At 39.9% G+C, this 27803-nt stretch overlaps 2 protein-coding genes across 4 annotated transcripts in view; one reads left to right on the top strand and one right to left on the bottom strand.

Moving 5' to 3' along the window:
* On the top strand, nt 1-27503 carry rabl6b (RAB, member RAS oncogene family-like 6b). 3 transcript variants are annotated; one of them, XM_038986790.1, is made up of 17 exons: nt 1-191; nt 3228-3384; nt 3498-3632; nt 8193-8240; nt 8472-8501; nt 9106-9158; nt 9344-9432; nt 17872-18012; nt 18222-18327; nt 18713-18816; nt 19037-19449; nt 20169-20310; nt 22894-23130; nt 23367-23673; nt 23915-24122; nt 24415-24473; nt 24556-27503. In XM_038986790.1, the coding sequence occupies exons 2-17, from the start codon at nt 3255-3257 to the stop codon at nt 24745-24747; spliced, it is 2394 nt and encodes a 797-aa protein (XP_038842718.1). In that variant the 5' UTR covers nt 1-191; nt 3228-3254; the 3' UTR covers nt 24748-27503. The 3 variants fall into 3 exon arrangements, with proteins under 3 accessions (XP_038842718.1, XP_038842779.1, XP_038842852.1); XM_038986851.1 differs by lacking the exon at nt 8472-8501; XM_038986924.1 differs by lacking the exons at nt 1-191; nt 8472-8501; nt 9106-9158 and having other exon boundaries at nt 3298-3384.
* The window catches only part of si:ch211-102c2.4 (uncharacterized protein LOC568178 homolog), an 18925-nt gene continuing 17801 nt past the window's right edge, over nt 26680-27803 (bottom strand). The window contains exons 4-6 of the mRNA XM_038998426.1: nt 27656-27739; nt 27510-27526; nt 26680-27404 (exon numbers count right to left, since the gene is read on the bottom strand). Coding sequence (XP_038854354.1) covers nt 27315-27404; nt 27510-27526; nt 27656-27739 — 191 coding nt within the window. The 3' untranslated portion in view covers nt 26680-27314. The remainder of the gene's footprint in view (nt 27405-27509; nt 27527-27655; nt 27740-27803) is intronic.

The following is a 27803-nucleotide window of genomic DNA, read 5'->3' as shown; positions in this document are numbered from 1 at the left end:
TCTCACACAATGGGCGTTAATACGATTCCAATGGAGGTTCCTATCTCCTCAAAAGTATCTATGGTGCCACCAGGAAGCAAGCTGTTTAGCTAAGAGTGTGTAACGTTAGCGTCTTTCACGTGCATCAGGAGGAGTTGGATTTGGAAATAACCATGTCACCTTTGCTACATTGAAGAATCCTTTGATTGCCGGTGGGTATTTTTAGGACACCACTCAGCACTGTCAACGTAATCCAATGTTACCGCTAGCAAGCTACTTTATCGTGATGCTAACTAACAAGCCACATCGTCAATAACGTCATAAACTAGGTAGTATACACATTAGTCATGGCAGCATATGTGCCGGTGAGTTTGTGACTATTAGATGCAATCGCAAAACAGGTAAGCAGGTAGCTATCAAACGTTAGCTAGTTAACAAAGTAATATAATCCGAGGGCATATCAGATAGTTAGATCAACATCACACTAGCTAGGTAGCTAACGTGTTCCCTAGTTACACCAGACTCTGCCGGCTAGCTAGCTAACTGTTACTATACTGAACAAAAATTATAAACGCAACATGGAAAGTGTTGGTCCCATGTTTCATGAGCTGTAATAAAAGATCCAAGAAATGTTCCATATGCACAAAAGCTTATTTCTCTGAATTGTTGTGCACAAATTTGTTTACGTCCCAGTTAGTGATCATTTCTCCTTTGCCAAGATAATCCATCCACCTGACAGGTGTGGCATTTCAAGAAGATTATTAAACAGCATGATCGTTACACAAGTGCCACTTGTGCTGGGAACAATAAAAGGCCACTGAAATGTGCAGTTTTGTCACACAACACAGATGTCTCAAGCTTTGAGGGAGTGTGCAATTGGCATGCTGACTGCAGGAATGGCCACCAAAGCTGTTTCCAGAGAATTTAATGTTCATTTTTCTACCATACGCCTCCTCCAGCGTTGTTTTAGAGAATTTGTCAGTACGTCCAACCGGACTCACAACCGCAGACCACGTGTAACCACGCCAGCCCAGGACCTCCACATCTGGTTTCTTCACCTGCGGGATTGTCTGAGACCAGCCACCCGGACAGCTGATGAAACGGAGGAGTATTTCTGTCTGAAATAAAGCTCTTTTGTGGGGGAAATGGCTCCCCAGTGGGTGGGCCTATACTTAACTGACTTGCCTAGTTAAATAAAGGTTTAATAAGAAATAAAACCCTCCCAGGCCCAACCATGGCTGTGCCTCTGCCCAGTCATGAGAAATCCATAGATTAGGGCCTAATGAATTCATTTTAATTGACTGATTTCCTTATATGAACTGTAACTCAGTAAAATAGTTGAAATTGTTGCATTTATATTTTTGTTCAGTATACCTTGTATCAGCTGATGCCCAAGGAAAAGTGTTACACTGTTATCTTTGGTTAACACTGACAATATTAGAAAAATATACTGTTATGTAAGTTACCCTATTGCTCAGTTGAAAAATCTGAATAGTCAAGAATCGGTTTTCACTAGCCCTTGATCATGACTGTTCCATTATATTACATTTAAGAGTTAATGGACGAAGGCGTTTTCCGGATGTCTGAGGTTGTTTTAGAAAGTGTAGTATTGTGCACATGCTAGGCAGGGATGGTAGGGGGACTCACAACTCATAAACGCATCATATTTTGTCTATGTAGAGTAAGATGATGGCAAGGATCTTCAACTAGTAGGCATAAACCACCTGAGTACTGATATTCATTAGATTTAGTACTATCATTAGTACTGATATTCATTAGATTTTTCTTGAAGGTTGGGTGATTTTGATTAATATTATTATTTCCTGTAGAGCCTTGGTGTGTAGTGGTAACTCCCTGGTACGTGCCACATACAACTTTCCACCAGAGAACAGGGATCAATCACTGGTTCAACCCTTCCTGCTGTTTCTAGAATTTGCCTATCTCCCTATCTAATTTCATTACTGTTTGAGTAGTGTCAAACCACCCAAACAATGTTTACATACTTTAAATTTCATCCCCCAAAAATGTCTAAGTAACAAAGTTGTTGAATTTTGAGTGTTCATTTCATGTTCCAAGCATCCTGAATACACCTGACCTGTGGTTTGAATTTTTTTATTTTTCACCCTGGTCATAAGCCTAAGCCATGTAAAAAATATGTAGAATTGCAGGTAATTATCTTTTTTTTTTTAAATCATAAATCACTATGGTCATATTCCTGCAATGTAGGTCAAGTAACTGAAAGTACAAACATTTAGTATGCATGGAAAGGGTACACCCTGATAGTCATAAAGCAACGCATTTTCTTCTTCAGCCACCTTACCTTGTATACACGCTATGTTTAGCTAGCTCAGCGTTCATAGGAATAGGAAAATACGTTTGAATTTTCTTCACCTGTGTCTTTTTTCAAAAAGACAAACTCAATAATGTGAAAGCCCTGATTACTAAGGTTGTATTAAGATGTCAGGCGTGAAAATCCATTCAGCAATTTTGGCACAGTGACTCACTACCCAAACCAGACGCAACTGGTTTCAAGTGGCCAAGAGACTTTGTGATCTCCTACTGCAATCTAGTGGACGAACTGGGAACCGGACAGCGGATATATTTACAATCAATGGATAGGTAGACTTCAGCTTTCTCCTCATATGTTTATCATTCCTGTAAGACGAAAAAGGTATGGCACGTTGCACAAGCCCTGCACTTTTAAAATGGCTGTGTTCCAATGGGAATTTGGAGCAAGCCTTTTTCAACAGTAATTTGTGACATATTTTATCTCAAACCTAGACTTTCAAATCACTTATTCGCCAATATGCGAGAATTGGGGGAACCCCCACTAAAACTGTTAAATGCTGCGCTACTGCTAAATGCAAATAGGGGAAACACTGGTAGTTCAATTTCGCATGTGGTTTCTTTCTTGCAGATGATCGTAACCCAAAACCACATGAGAGAAGAAACCGATAACTGATAAAGTTATTGTCTGCCCTTGAGGAATCCTCTTAGTAGAAAAATCTAGTCGTATACTGAAATATGCAAGCTTACCTACCTACCCATGTATCTTCCTGATGGGGGGTAATGCTACTTCTGTGTACGAAAATACAGTACTACTTTAAATTTCTGGATTCATAGCTTAGGCCTACTTGTGTTGATCAGATCATCACTCAATATAACATTTAAATCTACATCAGTAGTCTAGAAACTCTTCCACCATTTTGTTTCAGTCAAATACACTATATTTCACACATTTCTGACAGGGTTAGTTAGATCAGCTTCCTGTCAAGATGTTTTCAGCTTTGAAGAAGTTAGTTGGTTCTGAACCAGGCCAGCCGAGAGACAAGAGCATCCCTGCTGGCATGCAGTCCATGAACCAGAGTTTACAGAGACGCTTTGCCAAAGGAGTACAATACAACAGTAAGTGATACATATTTTGTTACGCTCATAGCAATATGTATTATAGAATATAGGCTACTGTACATATATTTAGAGGCAGGCTAGTCTTACTTTGTTTCGTTATTTCTTCCAAGTGAAAATAGTTATCCGCGGAGACCGAAATACTGGCAAGAGCACTCTATGGCATCGACTTCAAGGAAAGAAATTCACGGATGACTACATACCCACTCAAGAGATCCAGGCAACCAGCATCCATTGGAACTACAAAAGTAAGAGAATTGGGCTCTTTACTTACACACATGTATCTATGTTTTAGTCCTATGGTTTTTTTAATCACCCCAGGCTTAGCCTACAGTATCTAATTATGCCAACATGTTGTCATTGTATATTTCTGACGTGTATTTTTCCTGCTCCTGCAACTGTAATTCACTTCAGTTGAACATGGCACATATAAAGGTAAATAATATCTAGGTAAGCCCACTAGGTTTGAGAAATAGCCTTGCGTAGTTAGCTAGATCAATAGCTTTGCCTACAAGTGTTTTGTGTCAATAGTGCGATGGTGAACACACATCTCTTGTGTACATCCAGACCACAATAGACCTATTCTCACAAACAGTTTCTATTTCTATGCATTTAATCCTATACGATAGGCAAAATCCAGATAACCTTTTAAAAAACTGGGTACTTGTGAAAAAGCACAGTTGTTTGCTGTTTCTATGTGCTGTTTCAATCAGGCCTGTCGTGACATTTTTTATCCGACTTGTACTTTACTGGCATAAAAAGGTTGGATGGAAACCTGGTTTATGAAAATGTTCAGTGCATTCAGAAATTATTCAGACTCCTTTCCATTTTCCACATTTTGTTACATTACAGCCTTATTCTAAAATTGATTAAATTGTTTTTTCCCCCCTCTTCAATCGACACGCAACACCCCATAATGACAAAGCAAAAACAGGTTTTTAGAAATTGTAGCAAATTTATAAGTATTCAGACCCTTTACTCAGTACTTTGTTGAAGCACCTTTGGCAGTGATTACAGCCTCGAGTCTTCTTGAGTATCACGCTACAAGTTTTGCACACCTGTATTTGGGGACTTTCTCCCATTCTTCTCTGCAGATCCTCTCAAGCTCTGTCAGGTTGGATGGGGAGCGTTGCTGCACAGCTATTTTCAGGTCTCTCCAGAGATGTTCGATCGGGTTCAAGTCCAGGCTCTGGCTGGGCCACTCAAGGACATTCAGAGACTTGTCCCGAAGTCTGAGGTCCTGAGCGCTCTGGATCAGATTTTCATCAAGGATCTCTCTGTACTTTGTTCCGTTCATCTTTCCCTCGATACTGACTAGTCTCCCAGTTCCTGCCGCTGAAAAACATCCCCACAGCATGATGCTGCCACCATCATGCTTCACCGTAGGGATGGTGCGAGGTTTCCTCCAGACGTGATGCTTGGCATTCAGGCCAAATAGTTCAATCTTGGTTTCATCAGACCAGACCATGTTCTGAGAGTCCTTTAGGTGCCTTTTGGCAAACTATAAGCGGGTTGTCATGTGCCTTTTACTGAGGAGTGGCTTCTGTCTGGCCACTCTACCATAAAGGCCTGATTGGTGGAGTGCTGCAGAGATGGTTGTCCTTCTGGAAGGTTCTCCCATCTCCACAGAGGAACTCTGCAGCTCTGTCAGAGGGACCATCGTGTTCACCTCCCTCTCCCTGACCAAGGCCCTTCTCCCCCGATTGCTCACTTGTCCGTGCGGCCAGCTCTAGGAAGAGTCTTGGCGGTTCCAAACTTCTTCTATTGAAGAATGATGGAGGCCACTGTTCTTGGGGACCTTCAATGCTGCAGACATTTTTTGTTACCCTTCCCCAGATCTGTGCCTTGACACAATCCTGTCTCTTAGCTCAACGAACAATTCCTTCGACCTCATGGCTTGGTTTTTGCTCTGACATGCACTGTCAACTGTGGGACCTCATATAGACAGGGGTGTGCCTTTCCAAATCATGTCCAATCAATTGAATTGACCACAGATGGACTCCAATCAAGTTGCAGAAACATCTCAAGGGTGATCAATGAAAACAGGATGCACCTGAGCTCAATTTCGAGTCTCAAAGCAAAGGGTCTGAATACTTTTGTAAATAAGGTATTTCTGTTTTTTATTTGTAATAAATTTGCAAAATCCTGTTTTCATTTTGTCATTATGGGGTATTGTGTGTAGATTGATGAGAAAAAAAGTAATTAATCAATTTTAGAAAAGGCTGTAACGTAAATAAATGTGGAAAAAGGGAAGAGGTCTGAATACTTTCCAAATGTATCCTACGTGTTCATAAACCAGGTTTCCATCCAACTTTTTTAAGCGAGTAAAGTTCATGTCGGATAAAAAATGTCACAAAAGGCTGATGGAAACAGCAAATGGAGACAGCAAACAGAACATTTGTCAGTAAACTTTCCAAATGTCGACGAAACAAATTACACAAGACAAGTTGGGATCTTTTTGTGTGTAAAATGTATTATGAGAGAAACGGCGGTGGAAACGCCTTTATTCGCAAATATTGATATACAGTTGAAGTTGGAAGTTTACATACAACTTAGCCAAATACATTTAAACTTAGTTTTTCACAATTTCTGACATTTAATCCTAGTAAAAATTACCTGTCTTAGGTCAGTTAGGATCACCACTTTATTTTAAGAATGTGAAATGTCAGAATAATAGTAGAGAGAAGTATTTATTTCAGCTTTTATTTCTTTCATCACATTTCCAGTAGGTCAGAAGTTTACATACACTCAATTAGTATTTGGTAGTATTGCCTTTAAATTGTTTAACTTGGGTCAAACGTTTCGGGTAGCCTTCCACAAGCTTCCCACAATAAGTTGGGTGAATTTTGGCCTATTCATCCTGACAGTGCTGGTGTAACAGGCAGGTTCGTAGGCCTTCTTGCTCGCACGTGCTTTTTCAGTTTTGCCCACATATTTTCAATGGGATTGAGGTCAGGGCTTTGTGATGGCCACTCCAATACCTTGACTTTGTTGTCCTTAAGCCATTTTGCCACAACATTGGAAGTATGCATGGGGTCAATGTCCATTTGGAAGACCCATTTGCAACCAAGCTTTAACTTCCTGACTGATGTTACTTCAATATATCCACATCATTTTCCTCCCTCATGATACCATCTATTTTGTGAAGTGCACCAGTCTCTCCTGCAGCAAAGCACCCCCACAACATGATGCTGCCACCCCCGTGCTTCACGGTTGGAATGGTGTTCTTCGGCTTGCAAGCCTCCCCCTTTTTCCTCCAAACATAACGATGGTCATTATGGCCAAACAATTCTATTTTTGTTTCATCAGACCAGAGGCCATTTCTCCAAAAAGTATGATCTTTGTCCCCATGTGCAGTTGCAAACCGTAGTCTGGCTTTTTTATGGCGGTTTTGGAGCAGTGGTTTCTTCCTTGCTGAGCGGCCTTTCAGGTTATGTCGATATAGGACTCGTTTTACTGTGGATATAGATACTTTTGTACCTGTTTTCTCCAGCATCTTCACAAGGTCCTTTACTGTTGTTCTAGGATTAATTTGCACTTTTCGCACCAAAGTACGTTCATCTCTAGGAGACAGAACGCGTCTCCTTCCTGAGCAGTATGACGGATGCGTGGTCCCATGGTGTTCATACTTGCGTACTATTGTTTGTGCAGATGAACGTGGTACCTTCAGGCGTTTGGAAATTGCTCCCAAGGATGAACCAGACTTTTTTTGCTCCCAAGGATGAACAAAATTTTTTCTGAGGTCTTGGCTGATTTCTTTTTATTTACCCATAATGTCAAGCAAAGAGGCACTGAGTTTGAAAGTAGGCCTTGAAATACATCCACAGGTACACCTCCAATTGACTCAAATGATGTCAATTAGCCTATCAGAAGCTTCTAAAGCCATGACATCATTTTCTGGAATTTTCAAAGCTGTTTAAAGGCACAGTCAACTTAGTGTATGTAAACTTCTGACCCACTGGAATTGTGATGTAGTTAATTATAAGTGAAATAATCTGTCTGTAAACAATTGTTGGAAGAATTACTTGTGTCTTGCACAAAGTAGATTTCCTAACCGACTTGCCAAAACTATAGTTTGTTAACAAGAAATTTGTGGAGTGGTTGAAAAACGAGTTTTAATGACTCCAACCTAAGTGTATGTAAACTTCCGACTTCAACTGTAATAACCATCATATCAAAGTAAACTTGGAGTCACCCGACGATATATTGTGTGGTCCTTCAACTACGACTCAGGAAAGCATGCAGTTTATTAAGCTACAGATCAAATATGTTATGATGAACTTCACAGTGTGGTGAAAGTGCACTTTTATTATTCAAATACATAAAATTCCGTCAAAAATCTGAAAACTATTTAAATTTGATATTTTGGCCATATCGCCAAGTCCTAGTGCACATAGCCTTGGGACACATACTAGTGGTTAGAGCTTGAGTATGGAGCCTTGGGACACATACTAGTGGTTAGAGCTTGAGGATGGAACCTTGGGACACATTCTATTGGTTGGAGCTTTAGTATGGAGCCTTGGGACACCTTCTAGTGGTTTGAGCTTGAGTATGGAGCCTTGGGACACATACTAGTGGTTAGAGCTTGAGTATGGAGCCTTGGGACACATATTAGTGGTTAGAGCTTGAGTATGGAGCCTTGGGACACATTCTAGTGGTTAGAGCTTGAGTATGGAGCCTTGGGACACATACTAGTGGTTAGAGCTTGAGTATGGAGCCTTGGGACACATACTAGTGGTTAGAGCTTGAGTATGGGACAGGCTTTGTCTGTTGTGATGCTTGTTGTGATGACTTTCTCTATCCCTCAGCCACTGATGACGTGGTCAAGGTGGAAGTGTGGGACGTGGTGGATAAAGGTCAGTGGGATTCCTTACTTTGGGTGCATGCGTGAGACTCACATGAGTCATTCAATTGACATCTACCTACTGCTGTATTAGAAGTGCCCATGTATTTTGTATTATCCCATTGTCCATCTGTGCCTATTGCAAATTATTTTCAGAAATGTTCAAGAGTCTTCTGTCTGTGGATGTTTTTCTCCTCACTATATTAATTTTGTTTTTCTTGCTCCTCTCTTGCACTTGCCTCAGGCCAAAAATACCCTCTCCCTGAGGGTGTAGGTGAGAGTCACTGTGTGTAGTTCCTAGAAGTTATTTGTTTGTGTGCAGTGGGTTTGTCCCTCTTGTGCTTCTGTGTTATCTGAATGCAAACACAGTGAAGGTTAGTCCTTGCTTAGTTTGCAGCGTGGCTGAAATAGAAATATGGCTGATTGCTTGCTAGAAAATGTTCTGTTTGACTACTTTGTGTACAATAACCTGGAGCTACAGTCAAGAAAGGTTTGACTCTCACTTTTTGAAAGAACAGAATTGAGTATGTTTGCCAATTAAAATATAACAAGAGCTTTTCTGCTTCTGTTACTACTGTATTTGCTGCACTTTGCTAACATCAAAGCTATAAAATAAAGCGATTCAAGTTTTTGTGTTTTAAAATAAATGCCATGTGTAATCATACTGTATGTAGGGCTCATATAAGTATAATCACTAGAACGAGAATAGCCCCTCAGACCACATTAGACCCATTTATTTGAAATGGGATACCCATTCTAGTCATTCTATTTCTATGGTATGGCCTTCTCACATTGTTAACACTTGAAGGCAATAGTTCAATGTTATGTCCAGTTTTATGTTCTGAATTGCAGCTTCTTGACATTCTGCTTTCCCACAGGCAGAGGTAAAAAGCGAGGGGACACTTTGAAAGTAGAGAATGAAACCCAAGAGGTGATTATCACATGCTGAGAACGTTTAAGAGAACAATAGATGTCTTTTCCTTTATTTGGGTCGTCTAAGGAGTCTCCCTGCGGCATTTTTTTGTATAGTAGCTAGTAAGATGTAAACAAAGGTCACATTCTCATAAGACTCATTCATGTTCAATAATCTAATTAATAACGCTTGATTTGTTGCAGTCTGACGAAGTGGCCTTGGATGCAGAGTTCCTCGATGTTTACAAGAACTGCAACGGTGTGATCATGATGTTTGACATTACCAAGCAATGGTAAGAGTCAGTGTCGTGCATTGTACAAACATTCAATACATTAGTTACAAGGTTTCAGACCTGGGCAGAAAATACTTGTATTTTGTAGTTTATTTGAAAATACCAACTTTTCAAATAGTCAAGGTAATCAAATATAGTTTATATATAGTTTCAACTAAAAGGCAACTATTTTCTTTGATATTCAGATACAGATCTCAGAAAAACAAATAATATTAGAACATTTTGAATACCTCTCAGAAAACTAAATAATAGTTAAGTTATTTGAAAACAAAAACATATTTATTTGTTGGCAGTTGAATTAGTCTAAATATACAGTATGATCATAAGCACATGGTTTAGAGGGATCTTAGATATGGGTCTTAATATAGCATAGAATGAAATACATGAGGGACATGAAATCACATCAACATTACAGTAGACCACTTTTTGTGATTGTTACAATAGCAACATTGTTATTACATAGTACTGACAATTGCTTTATAATTACATAATAGTTATTACAAGTGGAATAAGGAACCGTCACTATTTCTCTTGTGTACAGTAGTTACAAAAACGAATCTCATTGCTATGGAATTAAAATACAATTACCAAAGTATTATGACAACATGCTAATAAAATGTTGCTCCAAAAGTAATTACAGTTTTATTACACAGGCACAAGAACAGTTTAATGTTCTGAGAATGATAACAGTAACAAAGTATTGTCAAAAGGAAACAAAATATCCCAAAACTGCCTTGTTGAATCAACTGCAGCCAAGGTAGGTGGAAAATCATGTTCGTTTGTATTCTGAGTAAACCATTCCTTTCACAACGGTATAGTGTGTACTTTAAACAAGAACACTTCCCCTCAGATGGACAAAGAGGTTCGAAGTTGATTTTGCTAAGCATCCAACTTGCCGCTTTGAATTATTTTCAGGTATCTTCAAATTAATTGCAGCTTTCAACCTTTTCAGTGGCATGTTGAAGGAGTCATAGGGCTCTATTTTTGGCTGGCGTTAAGGCGGCACTAGTCTCAAAAACACACTCTTTGGCAATTTCGACTTGTAAAAGCCAGCGCTCTGCAATTTTCCAATCGTGGTGCCAGGGTTGGTAATTTACTTGTCTTATATCAGCTCGCTTAGTTGTGTTGAAAACCAAACACAATTCAACCAGAAATAAAAGTTAAGAATGTGATTAAGCCAGTGGCTCAGATGGAACTATCCAAGCAGTAAATATATCTCCTTTAAATGTTGATATTTGTTTGCAATATTACTTTTGTAATACAGTAAATAGCCATAAGTTAAGGCTATCTTACAAACTAATGTAACATCCAACTTAAAATGAGTAACACATCCATGGCTACATTTTGAGTTTACTGTAACTATACATTTATGTTTATTTAATCATATAAAGCATGCATTCTTTATACTGGACATTATTTTTGTCTAGCTTCTGTGAGAAGTTTGGACTCATTAGGCCTATGTGCAATGCCTATTAAATGAAAGGTGTCAGTGACTGTTGGAAGTCTGTTTAGGAACATGAAGTTATTACAAAAGACAGTTTATTGTTTTGTTTTTCCTTTATCATTTTGTTTTAAAAAATTGCATCTTCCATTTTCATCTGTTGGACCTAACTGTCAAATCGCGGGAATTACAATCAATGTCCTTGGTGCTGAATCCGCTTGTAGCCTAGGCTATTTGCCTGTTTGTTTGTTTACCTTTCACATGGCAAAGTCAATAACAGGCCATATCGACAGCGATGGTCGGGTAATCGTGGTAGAACATTTAGGCAATGTCCAATTGTCTATGCCTCGAACATGCAGTGCATTTTCGAAATGCGAATTCAATGTGTGTTGACGAAGCCAATTACTTATTCAATGTAAAAAATAAAATAAAAAACTAGATTGGCTACATGTTTGTTATAACTAGGTCTGTTGTATGGTTATTGTATACTGGTTAATAAACTTCAATGGATAGGACAAACATCCATGCCTCTTGCCGAATAGCCCTTAGGACTAAGTGTGCACACATTGCCTTATGGTCATGGAACTAGAGATGCGATTTATGACATCATGCTTCTGACCTGATCCTGTTTAGAAAATGTTGTTGTTTTCAAACAGTGATTGTTTGTTTTTTTCAAATTAAACAAAAAACAAACTTAGAAAGATTCACCATCCGCGGGTTTATGGTGAGAACGTATATGGCTCAAATGCTATGCAATTTTGGCTCCTATTTCTGGAGAAGTGCAAATATGTTCTGTAAGATGGTTCTATGATGTTTATAAAACATTACATTTGGGAGCAGTATAATGGTCAGTGGACATTCCCCCTTTCTCTTTATATAGGATCTTTGTCCAAGTCCTGTGACAAGTTTGGATGTGCGTAAAAACCCTCCATAGTCTAAATTGGATTGTCTGTATTATACGCCCACGGGGAGCAATTATGGTGCCTGTGACTGTATTTAGACATTTTTATTACAATTTGATTGGAATTATACGCTGTATTTTTAGGCCTTATCAATAGCCTAATGAAGGTAATCAGGGCTCTGTGCAGGCCAATCAAGTTCTTCCAAACTGATGTGGACAAACCAATTCTGTGTGGACCTCGCTTTGTGCACGGGGCATTGTCATGCTGAAACAGGAAAGGGCCTTCCCCAAACTGTTGCCACAAAGTTGGAAGCACAGAATCATCTAGAATGTCATTGTATGCTGTAGCATTAAGATTTCCCTTCACTGGAATTAAGGGGCCTAGCCTGAACCATGAAAAACAGCCCCAGACCATTATTCCTCCTCCACTAAACTTTACAGTTGGCACTATGCATTGGGGCAGGTAGCGTGCTCCTGGCATCCGCCAAACCCAGATTCGTCCGTCGGACTGCCAGATGGTGAAGCGTGATTCAATCACTCCAGAGAACGCACTTCCACTGCTCCAGAGTCCAATGACATCGAACTTTACACCACTCCAGGCGACTCTTGGCATTGCGCCTGGTGATCTTAGGGTTGTGCCCCACTGCTTGGCCATGGAAACCCATTTCCTGAAGCTCCCAGCGAACAGTTCTTGTGCTGACGTTGTTTCCGGGAGAGGTTTGGAACTCGGGAGTGAGTGTTGTAACCAGACGATTTTTTACACGCTTCAGCACTCGGCGGTCCTGTTCTGTGAGCTTGTGTGGCCTACCACTTCCCGGTTGAGCCGTTGTTGCTCCGAGACGTTTCCACTAAACAATAACAGCACTTACAGTTGACCGGAGAAGCTCTAGCAGGGTTGAAATTTGACTTGTTGGGAAGGTGGCATCCTATGAAAGGAAGGTGCCACGTTGAAAGTCACTGTGCTCTTCAGTAAGGCCATTCTACTACCAATGTTTGTCTATGGAGATTGCATTGCTGTGTGTTTGATTTTATACACTTGTCAGCAACGGGTGTGGCTGAAATAGCCGAATCCCTAATTTGAAAGGGTGTCCACATACTTTTGCATATATAGTGTATTTAGCAAATATGCAAACAAAAAAACGGACATCTCCGGACCTATAGCACTACCGCCAGAACTAAGATCTACCATTGCGTTAGGCAGTGGTGGGAAAAGTACCCAATCGTCATACTTGAGTAAGAGTAAAGATACCTTAAAAGAAAATGACTCAAGTAAAAGTGAAAGTCACCCAGTAAAATACTGCCTGAGTAAAAGTCTAAAAGTATTTGGTTTTAAATATACTTAAGTATCAAAAGTAAATGTAATTGCTAAAATATACTTAAGTATCAAATGTAAAAGTATAAATCATGTCAAGTTCCTTATATTAAGCAAACCAGATGGCACCATTTTCTTTTCTTTTCTTTAAAAAAAAATTACGGATAGCCAGGGGCACACTCCAACACTCAGGCATAATTTACAAACGAAGCATGTATGTTTAGTGAGTCGGCCAGATTAGAGGCAGTAGGGATGACCATGGATGTTCTTTTTATGTGTGTGAGTTGGACCATTGTCCTGTCCTGCTAAGCATTCAACATGTAACGAGTACTTTTGGGTGTCAGAGAAAATGTATGGAGTAAAAAGTACATTATTTTCTTTAAGAATGTAGTGAAGTAAAAGTTGTAAAAAAATATATATAAATAGTAAAGTACAAATACCCAAAATAACTGAAGTAGTATTTTAAAGTATTTTTACTTTAGTATTTTACACCACTGGCATTAGGTTTGTTAAAATAGAGCCCCATACAGTAGTTGAGGGTCACAACTTATTTATACTTATCTTTACAAAATATCATTGGTTAATTGGTTTGACTTGAATATGTATATCTGGGGCAATGGACATTCAGGAGATTGTACATTTACAAAATGTTCAGATAGAAATGTATTGTGGAGATCAAATATGACTGTCAGAATGAAGAGCACACACAATCTCCTATACTATTGCAATCTATCTTCAACATGCAGTTCCAGATACAGCCCTAATAGTTTCAGAAAAGTAGTCACTTCCTGAGATCTGTATTCAAATATTTGTTTTAAGTAGTTGCTTTCTCAGATCTGTATTCAAATAGTTTTAAAAATGAGTACTTTTTGGGGATCTGTATTCAAATAGTTGCAGTCATCTCCAAAGTAAATATTTATTCACCCAAAGCATATTTAACTATAACTATACTTATCGCTGAGGGGTATTGGGTTTGAGGAGTTACGAGGTAACTTTCAACTCGGGATAACCGGTTTTACGAAAGTGGCTCACCTTTTAGCCAGGTACATTTCTATGGCAAAGAATCCTTCTGGGGCAGGCTAACTCAGGGCTAACTCCATTTATCTTGAATGAAGTGTCTGAGCCATGAGTTGATGACCAGTGAAATCACATACCCTCCCTCTTTTTTTATTTAACCTTTATTTAACCAGGTAGGCCAGTTGAGAACAAGTTCTCATTTACAACTGCGACCTGGCCAAGATAAAGCAAAGCAGTGCGACACAAACAACAACACAGAGTTACACATGGAATAAACAAACGTACAGTCAATAACACAATAGAAAAAAAGTATATGTCAATAGTGTGTGTACTGGTAGCGGAGTCAGGTGCAGGAGAGCAGAAAGTTGTGAACAGGTGCACACTTTATTTAGGCAGGAGAAACCAACAGACGGACGCCACTGCGTCAAAACCTCCAGCCAATTGGCAAAAGTGCAAAACGCGCAAACAGTCACAATAATATTGTTCAAACAAATAAACATACCTCGTGGCAAAACACGGAATATACGAACACCAGTCTGGCGCCTCAAAACTGACACGTAACGCAAAACAATTTCACACAAAGACATGAGGGGGAACAGAGGAATACATACATGCAGTGTGATTGGGGAATGAAAACCAGGTGTGCAGGGAACAAGACAAAACAAATGGATAAATGAAAAATGGAGCGGCGATGGTTAGAAAGCCGGTGATGTCGACCGCCGAACGGCGCCCGAACAAGGAGAGGAGCCGACTTCGGCGGAAGTCGTGACAGTATATATACAGTGTGTGCAAATGGCGTGAGGAGGTAAGGCAATAAATAGGCCATAGTAGCGAAGTAATTACAATTTAGCAAATTAACACTGGAGTGATAGATGTGCAGATGATGATGATGTGCAAGTAGAAATACTGGTGTGCAAAAGAGCAAAAAGTAAATAAAAACAATATGGGGAGGAGGTAGGTAGATTGGATGGGCTATTTACAGATGGTCTGTGTACAGCGGCAGCGATCGGTTAGATGCTCAGATAGCTCTCTCAAAGATTGTGTTATCATGCCCCTCATTTAAGGAAGACAACTGATTTTCAATGTTTTATTAATAAAATGTTTTTTGTGTGTAAAAGATATAGTAATGTTAAAATACCCATCACATGACACTTTTAGTAATGATAGCATTTGCTTTCCAAACTGTACGTTTTTTGCGCAATTGTATTTAGACATTTGCGAAAGGCAAATGACAGCCGCAACCAACCGTAGACATATAAACCCATAGAAGAGACTAGCGGCGATAGCGTAGCCATGCTTTTAAAACTTCTTATGGCTGAAAACCCGGTAACGGGATCGATATGACAACAGCCAGTGAAAGTGCAGGGCGCCAAATTCAAACAACAGAAATCTCATAATTAAAATTCCTCAAACATACATGTATCTCATACCATTTTAAAGGTAATCTTGTTGTTAATCCCGCCAAAGTGTCCGATTTCAAATAGGCTTTTCAGCGAAAGCACCACAAACGATTATGTTAGGTCACCGCAAAATCACAGACAAACACAGTAAATTTTCCAGCCAAAGACAGGAGTCACAAAAAGCAGAAATAGAGATAAAATTAATCACTAACCTTTGATGATCTTCATCAGATGACACTCATAGGACTTCATGTTACACAATACATATAGTTTTTGTTCGATATATATCCAAAAACCTCAGTTTACATTGGCGCCATGTTCAGAAATGCTTCCAAAATATCCGGAGAAATTGCAGAGAGCCACGTCAAATAACATAAATACTCATCATAAACTTTGATGAAAGATACATGTTTTACATAGAATTAAAGATACACTTGTTCTTAATGCAACCGCTGTGTCAGATTTCAAAAAGCTTTACGGCAAAACACAATATTCAATCATCTGAAAACAGCGTTCAGCCACAAAAGCAAGCCATACAGTTACCCGCCAAATTGTGCAGTCAACAAAACTCATATATAGCATTATAAATCTTCACTTACCTTTGCTGATCTTCGTCGGAATGCACTCCCACTTCCACAAGAAATGTTAGTTTTGTTCGGTAATGTCCATCATTTATGTCCAAATAGCTACTTTTGTTAGCGCGTTTGGTAAACAAATCCAAAGTCACGAAGCGCGTTCCCTAAAAGCTGACGAAATGTCCAAAAGTTCCGTAACAGTCAGTAGAAACATGTTAAACGATGTATTGAATCAATCTTTAGAATGTTTTTAACATAAATCTTGAATAACGTTCCAACCGGCGAATTACATTGACTTCAGATGAGCGATGGAACAGAGCTCCTTCTCATGTGAACGCGCATGGTTAGAGCATGGTCAGGTCATGGCAGACCTGACTAATTCCCCTCTCATTCGGCCCCCCTTCACAGTAGAGGCATCAGACAAAGTTCTACAGACTGTTGACATCTAGTGGAGGCCGTAGGAATTGCAAACTCATCCATATCTCGCTGTGATTTCAATAGGATCTTGGTTGAAAATCGACCAGCCTCATAATTCCCACTTCCTGTTTGGATTTTTTCTCCGGTTTTTGCCTGCAATATGAGTTCTGTTATATTCACAGACATCATTCAAACAGTTTTATAAACTTCGGAGTGTTTTCTATCCAATATGAATAATAATATGCATATATTAGCAGCTGGGACTGAGGAGCAGGCAGTTTAATATGGGCACCTCTGTGCACCTTTCATCCAAACTACTCAATACTGCCCCTTCAGCCATAAGAAGTTTTTAACAGTAAAATTGCCAGTTTTAGAGGTTCCAAAACCCTTCAATGGATTATATGTCTATGGCCACAATGCAGCAAGCTGTTCCACAGGAGTGATAGAAGTGGGGGAAATGTGGTCGTGCATTGATAAGCACACCAAAGACGGTATTAATGATACATTATAAAATAAAGACGGTACTGCTTAAAGCCCATTCCACATCATAGCCTGCTGAATTTGCAAGATAATTTTTCTTTCATTTTGATTTTTGGTTTTGGATTGACGTTTCAGCATGGTCTCAGTGAAGAGTTCGGTGTTCAAATAGCCATGTGCGACATGCACACGCTGTTACAAGCCTGCTACAGTTAGCGGCAGGCAGACGAGCAATATCCACCGTCATAGTAGGATGAAGCCTGAGCTGGAATGGGAAGCTAACTGAAGCTGGTTAGCTTTAGAAAATCCCCAAGTAGATCTAGCTTGCTTCGTAGTATACCGCTCTGTTCTGTAAGGTTTCCACTACATATCATTTTGAAAATGGCAGACATTCAAGAACAGTTTTGGTGTTTTGTTTGTACTGTTATTCTTTGTTTTATGTTGAAAAATAATCAACTTTATAGCAACAACAGCAAAAGTATTGTCCATATAAACATGGAGTACATCCCAAATGGCACCTTAATCCCTACAAAGTGAACTACTTATGACCAGGGCCCATAAGGCTCTGGTCAAAAGTGGTGCACTACATAGGCAATAAGGTGACATTTGGAACGTAGCCATGGTTCAATTAATAAATCAATGAGCTTTAATTAAACAATGTGCATGGGTGGGATTAGATTTCCGTAAGCCTGTGTGTGGCTATTAACCACTTAGCCCACAGTGGTTGGCTGGCTTCTAACTGCTTAGCTTCAAAAGCAGAACAATGTGAAAAAGATTACCATTATACTCACTTTGAACTGGGCCAAGTATGGGGAGACACACATATTTGTAATTCCTCACTTATGGAGAAACAATAGTAGCTATAAATTGTTCCATTCTTTTTTTTAATGTCATTGCAGGACATTCAACTACATCCTGAGAGAGCTGCCCAAAGTACCCACTCATGTTCCAGTGTGTGTCCTAGGCAACCACAGGGACATGGGTGACCACCGTGTCATTCTACCTGATGACATCCGCCAGGTTATCGCTAATCTGAATAGGTAGTGAATTTAACTCTGTTTTAGTCTTATTAGGTTTACAAAGTTGTGTTATCATTACCAAAATGTCCGGATTTTCCTGAAATCCCTGTTGGATTATTCCTGGAATCAGGAGGGAATAAACACACTTCGGAATTGGGGTAAAGCTACCAGAATTTTGCAATGGTTAATGTGTCCATATACTTGACTGATGGTTTCTATGGTTCTTGCAGACCCATGGGTTCCTCTTATATTCACTACGCTGAAGCCTCTATGAAGAATGGATTTGGTTTGAAATATTTACACCGATTTTTCAACATTCCTTTCCTGCAACTTCAGGTTAGTTCTAGCTTAGACTACATTGTATTGTGAAATGTATAGCTTTGCTATTGTCATAACCGTCTTGTTTTTTTTTAATACAACCTTTATTTAACTAGGCAAGTCAGTTAAGAACAAATTCTTATTTACAATGACGGCCTACCGGGGAACAGTTGGTTAACTGCCTAGTTCAGGGGCAGAACGATAGATTTTTACCTTGTCAGCTTGGGGATTCGATCTTTCGGTTACTAGTCCGACGCTCTAACCACTAGGCTACCTGCCTCCCCAATGAATTTCGTGAAGGTCGGGAAGGTCTGATCAGAAATACCACGGGCACACCCTGTGAAAGGGTGTGCTCTGGTTCATGGTCAGTCATTCCCAGCCACCATCCTGTTGATCTCTACAGAGGGAGACTCTGTTACGGCAGCTCGAGACCAACCAGTTAGACATGGACGCCACTCTGGAGGAGCTCACCGTGCAGCAGGAGACTGAGGATCAAAACTATGAAATGTAATGTGATATTTTCCCTCTCTGTATCACTTTGTTTGGCATGTTCAGCGATATTTTCCCTCTGTGTATCAGTTTGTTTGGCATGTTCAGCGATATTTTCCCTCTGTGTATCAGTTTGTTTTGATCCTTAACACTTGTAGCCATGTTTTTAGATGTTCTTGCTTTCTTCATGCAGCACCGATTTGCCAGTATTAACAGCACAGCACCCATTGTTTTGCAGTTTCTTGGAGAACATAGAGACCCGCAGTAAAGGCTATGGTTCTCCTGGTCCAGCCAATGGCCGGAGCCCCTCGGGCTCCCAGTCCCCTACCGTTCCTCCAAGCGGGGCCTCCACTGGCAGCTCTAGCCCTGGCACCCCTCATCAGCCAACCATCCCTGCCCAGGTCCCCGGCCTCCAGGCCACCTCACCCTCGCCCTCTCCTCCGCCTCCTGCCCTGGCAGCTGGGATGGTTTCCCCCACAGCTGAGCTTCAATCCCCCACTCTGACGCAGGCTCCGAGTCCTGAGCATCCTGGACCGTCACCGCTTCCCCCAGCATCGTGCCCTGCCCAGGCCCCGCCTCCTCAGAAACATGGCCTGATCTCACGCCTCTTTGGCTCCGCCCCCGCCCCAGAGGTGACTGCCACCATGCCAGGTGAGTCCGTTAAAGCAAATAAACACCGCAAAGACGAACGGCTAAAAGCAGCGAGTGGCCGCGGAGTGCTGGCGATCACCTGTGTGGTGTGGCAGTTCAACATGTAGAATCGTCGGGATATTAACAAAAAATGATGACCAATGTTCCGGTCAGCGGCGATAGGACGGCCACCCACTGATTTTAATCGTTTTGTCGTCGATGTGTTTTGTCCAATATTTTATCCTAAATGCCCGGAAAAGGACTAGACTATGCATGTTATACACATGAGTGTATTAGACCAGAAAGTAGTCACAGGATATCTTCTTGAATAATTGGATTTCTTTGAAGTGCTTGTAAGGATCACTGCCCTGCCTGGCATTGGAACAACACTTTATATTGAGGGAAGTAAATCATTAATCTTTTAACTCAATAGAGTTAAGAAGGAAGGGTTTAGTTTGCCTATTTGCTCTCCACATCCAGACAGTCACACTTACATGATGCTGGGTTGTTTTCATGTAAACCATCATCATGAGATGAGTAAGGCCTGATACTGTACAATGTCAGTGTAAGTAAGTCTATGCTGGTGAATAATAACAAAGGATGAGTCCCAATTGGCACCCTATTCCCTATATAGTGCAATACTTTTGAATAGGGTCAAAACACACAGTAGTGCACTGTGAAAACAGGTTTCCATTTGGAACACATCAAAGGCTCTTCTGATCACTGCTGTCTGTATTCAGAGCCGGAGCCTGCCCCCGTGTGTCCTGCTAACGTTCAGAGTGTGGATGACTTTGTGCCAGACGAGGGTCTGGATAAAAGCTTCCTGGAGGACAGCCTGCCCTCTAAAGTTAAGGTTCCCCAACCTGCACTGGACAGTGACAGGTAAGTAGTAGTAGAGTAGGGGTTCTTATCCCTGGATGCGTCTCAAATGGCACCCTATTCACATAGGGCTCTGGTAAAAACTGATTTGTGCGCTATATAATAAGATGACATTTAGAACGTGGTCTGTGTTTCCACGGTTTATTTCCTTCCCTGCTGGAAAACATGCTCTATGTTTACAGTACACAGTACTATCTGGAGCAGGCCATCTGTGGTGAGAGTTTCCAGATGGCTCTATTTATTCAATGCTTCCATTGAATAAATTGTGGAAAGAGAGGATTTAAGAATTGCAAACAATGTTTCATTTAATAGACAGTTGTTATTTTATACGTTCTAGGGGGTAGAACCAAAGAGTATTCCAGCATTCTCTAATTTTCGTAGAATTTAAGTTTCTACAGAAATTCCTTATTTTGTGTCATCTTGTATTAAAGTACCATATACAGTGCCTTGCAAAAAGGTATTCATCCCCCTAGGCGTTTTCCGTATTTTGTTGCATTACAACCTGTAATTTAAATGGGTTTTTATTTGTATTTCATGTAATGAACATACACAAAATAGTCCAAACTGGTGAATTGAAATGAAAAAAATGACTTGTTTACAAAAACATTTAAACGGAAAAGTGGTGCGAGCATATGTATGTATGTATGTACCCATATGTATGTACCCATATGTATGTATGTATGTACCCATATGTATGTATGTACCCATATGTATGTATGTACCCTTTGCTATGAAGCCCCTAAATAAGATCTGGTGCAACCAATTACCTTCAGAAGTCACATAATTTGTTAAATAAAGTCCACCTGTGTGCAATCTAAGTGTCACATGATCTGTCACATGATCACAGTATATATACTGTTCTGAAAGGCCCCAGTCTGCAACACCACCAAGCAAAAGGCATCATGAAGACCAAGGAGCTCTCCAAACAGGTCAGGGACAAAGTTGTGGAGAAGTACAGATCAGGGTTGGGTTATAAAAAAAAATATCAGGAACTTTGAACATCCCACCATTAAATCCATTACTAAAAAATGGAAAGAATATGGCACTACAACAAACCTGCCAAGAGGGCCGCCCACCAAAACTCATGGACCAGGAAGGAGGGCATTAATCAGAGAGGCAACAAAGAGACCAAAGATAACCCTGGATGAGCTGCAAAGCTCCACAGCGGAGATTGGAGTATCTGTCCATTGGACCACTTTAAGCCGTACACTCCACAGAGCTGGGCTTTACAGAAGAGTGGCCAGAAAAAAAGCCATTGCTTAAAGAAAAAAAGACTCCCCAAACATATGGAAGAAAGTACTCTTCAGATGAGACTAAAATTGGGCTTTTTGGCCATCAAGGAAAACGCTATGTCTGGCGCAAACCCAACACCTCTCATTACTCTAAGAACACCATCCCCACAGTGAAGCATGGTGGTGGCAGCATCATGCTGTGGGGATGTTTTTCATCGGCAGGGACTGGGAAACTGGTCAGAATTGAAGGAATGATGGATGGCGCTAAATACAGGGAAATTCTTGAGAGAAACCTGTTTCAGTCTTCCAGAGATTTGAGACTGAGACGGAGGTTCACCTTCCAGCAGGACAACAGCCCTAAGCATACTGCTAAAGCAACACTTGAGTGGTTTAAGGAGAAATATTTAAATGTCTAGTCAAAGCCCAGACCTCAATCTAATTGAGAATCTGTGGTATGATTTAAAGATTGATGTACACCAGCGGAACCCATCCAACTTGAAGGAGCTGGAGCAGTTTTGCCTTGAAGAATGGGCAAAAATCCCAGTGGCTAGATGTGCCAAGCTTATAGAGACATACCCCAAGAGACTTGCAGCTGTAATTGCTGCAAAAGGTGGCTCTAACAAAGTATTGAATTTGGGAGGGTGAATAGTTATGCACGCTCAAGTTTTCTGTTTTTTTGTCTTACTTCTTGTTTGTTTCACAATAAAAATACTTTGCATCTTCAAAGTGGTAGGCATGTTGTGTAAATCAAATGATACAAACCTACAAAAAATGTATTTTAATTCCAGGTTGTAAGCCAACAAAATTGGAAAAATGCCAAGGGGGGTGAATACTTTCGCAAGCCACTGTATATATATATGTATATATACAGTGGGGAGAACAAGTATTTGATACACTGCCGATTTCGCAGGTTTTCCTACTTACAAAGCATGTAGAGGTCTGTAATTTTTATCATAGGTACAAAATCCCTGCTGCAGTGTGTGCAAACCTGGTCAAGAACTACAGGAAACGTATGATCTCTGTAATTGCAAACAAAGGTTTCTGTACCAAATATTAAGTTCTGCTTTTCTGATGTATCAAATACTTATGTCATGCAATAAAATGCAAATTAATTACTTAAAAATCATACAATGTGATTTTATGGATTTTTGTTTTAGATTCCATCTCTCACAGTTGAAGTGTACCTATGATAAAAATTACAGACCTCTACATGCTTTGTAAGTAGGAAAACCTGCAAAATCGGCAGTGTATCAAGTACTTGTTCTCCCCACTGTATATACACACACAGTGTATATGTGTATATATGTATATATATATATACTGTATTTATTATTATTATCATCATCTATTACAGTGATGTAGAGGACAGAGGGAACCCCATGGTGGCAGGTTATCAGGATGAGCTGGACCCAGATGACAAGGAGCCCCCGCTGCCCCTGCCCAACACCCTGGGCCTTCTCACCAGTAAAGACTTCACTATGTCTAGTGATGAGGAGGAGGTGGAAGCACAGCCCCCACCAATATCACCACCAGTACCTGCTGTCACTCAGGATGACCACCTCGACCTTGACAGTGATTCAGAGCTGAAAAAGTAAGCCTCTTATATCCAGCATATCCGTTAATGTACTGTAGTCTTATCAAGTGTTAAATTGAAATGGTTAAGTCACTTTTGTTATATTTAGAATTATATAAGCTCTTATCTATTTCTTTGTTTTTTTTGTCATCTGTTTTAGAAACTAATTTCTATTGTATATGTTATTAGATGACTCTTGTCATCAAGAGTAAAACATTTCTGGTTTTAAGGGATGTTTTTGTACTCTGTTTTAGACCGGGCACTGAGTCCATAATGCCCCGTGCCATGGAGCCCCAAGCTCCGGAGCCTTTGGCACCTGCTGGCCAACTCTTGGAGAACACTGTCCCCCAGGTGGCTGAGCCCATCACCCTCACCCTAACCTCTGCACCTGCAGTAGCCCTGGAGCAGCCATGCCTACCCAGAGGGAAAAAGGGAGGAACCCCTGGGGTGGACTCAGACTCTGACCCAGGGGCCACTGTTGCTGAGCAGATGCTCTCCTTCGTGATGGATGATCTTGACTTTGAGTCTGAGGAGGAGGCAGTCATCCAGAAGATAACTAAGGTAGCTAGGTCAAAAGGATGTTATTTAGGGTTGTAGGTTACAAGTCATCATTTTTAGATTGAGTAGTCAGCCTATTGAAATGGCTTTCCTCGTAAAATATGTAGTGCTGCATTTGTGAAATATCCAATACATTTTCGATAAATTATTTGATGGGCCTTTTTGGTTTGGATGCATGGTTACAATGTATATTAGTATTTGTAATAGTTCGGACTTCATTATTTCCCTCTGCATCTGTCCACAGGAGGTTTTCCCAGTCAGGGATGAAGTACTGTCTGATCTGGAGCTGTCAGATGATGACATCCCTCCAGCCACTCTGATACCAGAGCCTCTGAAGCCCACACCGGTCCTGAAGCCCTCCTTTCAGAGCAAGAATGAGACAGACCTGTTTGGCTTGGGCTTTATGGAGGAAGAAGCCCCCAAAGCCAAGGACAGCAGTGAGGACCTAGAAGGCAAGTCCACTACCACAAATCTATAGAGAACAGGGTCGTATTCATTAGTGCATACTGTATTTCAAAGTTTAGCAACGTAAAATGAAAACAATTGTTTATTTTTGCACAAGAGTTTAGATAGTCCTTCTCTGTTTAAATCAGTTTTCTTCCGTTTGGCATCTAGTGAGTACAACCAAGTACCATAGAATAGTATCCTAGCACATGACAGAGAACTGTACCAAAGGATATCACATTATAAAACAAAATTACATTGTATTCATTAATTTCTCAAATTCTATTAATTGCTTTTCAGAGAAGGAAAGCAAATACTCCGCAAAAGAAAATAAGAAAAAGAAGAAGAAAAGCAAAGAGGTAAGGGAGTGGATGTCTTTTTATGTGGCGATCATGTTTATACAGCATAGTAGACATACATTTTAAAAACCTTTTTTCTTAGGAGGATGAGAAGAGCAGCAAGAAGAAGCTTAAAAAGGACAAGAAAAAGGATAAAGATGAGACCGGAACAGAAGATGACAAAGAGAGGAAAAAGAAGAAATCTCGGACCAAGAAAATGGATGACTTGGAGGATTTCTTGGCTGGAGGGGAGGGGTCAGCAAATAGAGAGGGCGGAGACTATGAAGAACTCTAGATCCCAAGTTATCTTTTTTTTTGGAACTTGACTCTAAAGAACCCAAGGAACCCAAAGAACCAAAGGAACCCAAGTTGTCATTTGAAACTTGTTTGGTTCCTAGAACCAGATTAATTTGTGCACAAACAGCATCCGCAAGCCATACCCATGGTTCATGGTCACCCATTCCCAGGCAAAAATCTAGACTCTGCTGGGGCTGTATGATGCATTAATATTATTTCCCATGAGCACTACTGATGATGTCACACATTATCTTTGAATGAGATGAGATGAGAAACTAGGTTGAAGATACAATCTTGTTACCTTCAACCTAGAGGAGATGACTGACACTCACTGTGGTGTGATACAAACTATATGATAATTAGTAGAGCCACTAAGGAAAGATTTGACTTTTTTTAATTTGACGTTTAACTTAAAATGTGTATTTGCTTACTATTTTATTTTAACTTTTTAAATGATGCTCTCCTGAAGTGAACCACTCCAAATGGGCTTGGCAGGGCTAACGTTTATTGTCTGAATGTCCTCTATTTGGTGTAAGAATTGCTTGAGAGCATATGCCTGTAAAGTGATGGTTGCTTGACAGTGTTGATATTACATAGTGGAGCATATACATGCTTGATGGTCATATTTCACATATTGAAGATTGTCCTCTTACTTAGATCCTCTGGTTTTGTTTCTCCGACTCAGTGATGTAATGGTTGTTGAAAGTTGTGCTGCTTTCGTTGACTTTTTCTATTTTTGACAAAGTACTATCTCACTCCATTTGATAATTTACTCCCCTCCACAACACCATTTTACAGTGACTGTAGTTTTCAGTTTGTCTGCCTCCCAAATTGGCACCTTATTCCCTATGTATAATATATAAGGAATTGAGTGCTATTTGGGATGTAGCTTTTGTCACCTTTTCTACCGCCTCAGTACACATTTCAGTGTGTTTTAATTAGATGCCTTAAAAGTGACATACAACACACGTACATGTCTGCAATCCTTATCAACCATTTGTCAAGTGTTCTTACGGGAAGTCAAGACTGTAATGCATCAGAACTGACAGGTAGTAGCTTCAGACAGATGTGAGATGTCTGGTGCCTTCTATTGGTGAACTGTAATGTTATGTCACTCTGAAATGTATCATATACTGTCTTTTTTTTTTTTTTGCTGAAGCCAGTACCAAAATCTTGGCAGCACACTACACAATATATGTAAACGTTTGCTTTTAGATAATTATCTTGATTTATGTTGTTAAGGGACTCCTACCAGTTTAGAAATTAATGATTGCTAAAGTCATAAACTGCTTACACAATAAGGTAACTTAAATAATGAACTGCTTACTATAAAAACAAATCTCAATCTTTTCCTGCATTCCAAGGCTCCTATTGTTCTTGTGTTAACTTTACATAACCGTTAGCGTGTCTGTCTCAGGAGGTTCCATGAACTTTACCTGTGCTTCAGATGTCCATTTGAAATACAATTTCTTGCAATAGCTGTAGTTCTTGGAGATATTTCAATGGCAGCCTACTAACATTGAATGCAGCTATTTTTGGACTGAAACATGTCAACAACAATAGTGCTTCATTATTACTACTCTCATCTATGGTATTTGTCATGATCATATTTTCCTGACGAGGAAATACAAATGGGATTGATTAATACCTACGATGTGGTTGATTGTCATCTGGTTTGACTTAAACATAAGGTTTATATTGCCCGCTCCAAATGTATACATATTTCCCATGTGTTAGTGTGCTAAAGCAGGTTGACTAGTTGCATTGCCAAAATTAGTATGTAAATGCATCACTGCAGATGAAAGCAGTCGTTGCAATCTGTTTACATTGCAAAGATACCATGCTATTCTGTAATGATGACAGACACCCATCAATTGAATTAAAAGCAGCATGAATTCATATTAGACAAGAAAATAAATGCAGGTGGTATTCAGGAATGATACACGGTACATTAAGCTTTTATTTCGACGATGTTACAAGGTATGTTTATTAACTGACGAGACAACAGACTTTTAGATGTATTATATACTTGTCACGTTAGATTACATTCGAAGGTTTAAAATGTCAAATGTATCTTTCAAAATATGAAACTATGCATTAATCTAAAATACTGCGGCATTGTCTGTCTATTGTTGTCATTCAATGGGTGGTTCATGAGGCAAAAATAATGCTAAGAGCAAATTTCCAATTGGCGCATGAGGCTTATGTTGTACAATAAGAAAATAATGTATACAAAGGTAAATTGATATTTATTTTCATCCCATGAAATGTTTCCATATTTTCACTGGATGTGAACCTGTGTTTGGCTCATCCTAATAAATGCAAACGTATTTCTTCATAGATGGCGTTTACATTTTTTCCATTATGAAAATCATGAAAGCTACGACAAACTATTGGTTTAGATTCTTTTCACTTAGCTCTTGTAACCACCAGGGAGACTAATACATTTTCTTGAGGTACAGTACTTCAGTTTGTGTAACTGTAAAAAGCTGTAATGGCTGTCTTGTTTTGTAGCATAGAATTGAAAGCCCCTTTAGCATTTTGTGTGTCCTTTAGCAATGTCCATCATTCCAGCTCAGTTATTTCTTCTTCAGTATGTGGATAATTTTTTCCCAGATCTGAGATCATAGTGATGTCCATGTATACTCCCTCCTTCTGAATTAAGAAATACCAGGTGTATGTTATAGCTGTTGAAAACAGTAGCTACATGGCAATTGCTATTCTGTTTAAGGAATTAAATGTTTTCATGTCATACTTTACCTTGTTTTGGTCTTTTCCTGTTGTTTGGAGAGAAAGCGTTGAAGTTAGTTACTTAAAATGTTATGGACTAGTATTTGTCAGTGGAAGAGCAGTACTTTATGGATGCATTTGGGCTCATTGCATGCTTGGAGGTTGTAAGGACTTACTTTTTAAGTAACAGTAAGAAAAGAGGATCGCCATGGGGAGCAGAGGCATCAGAATCCAGCGAAGAATGTCCCAAACGTAGGAACCTGAGGCCGAAGCGAGTAGAGGAGATACAAATTAAGTCAAAAGTTCTCTACAGTGCATTCGGAA

This window comes from Salvelinus namaycush, chromosome 1 (genome assembly GCF_016432855.1).
Source record: "Salvelinus namaycush isolate Seneca chromosome 1, SaNama_1.0, whole genome shotgun sequence".
Taxonomy (NCBI): Eukaryota; Metazoa; Chordata; class Actinopteri; order Salmoniformes; family Salmonidae; genus Salvelinus; species Salvelinus namaycush.
The sequence above is the reverse complement of the archived record's forward strand: the minus strand, read 5'-3'. Positions and strand labels throughout refer to the sequence as shown.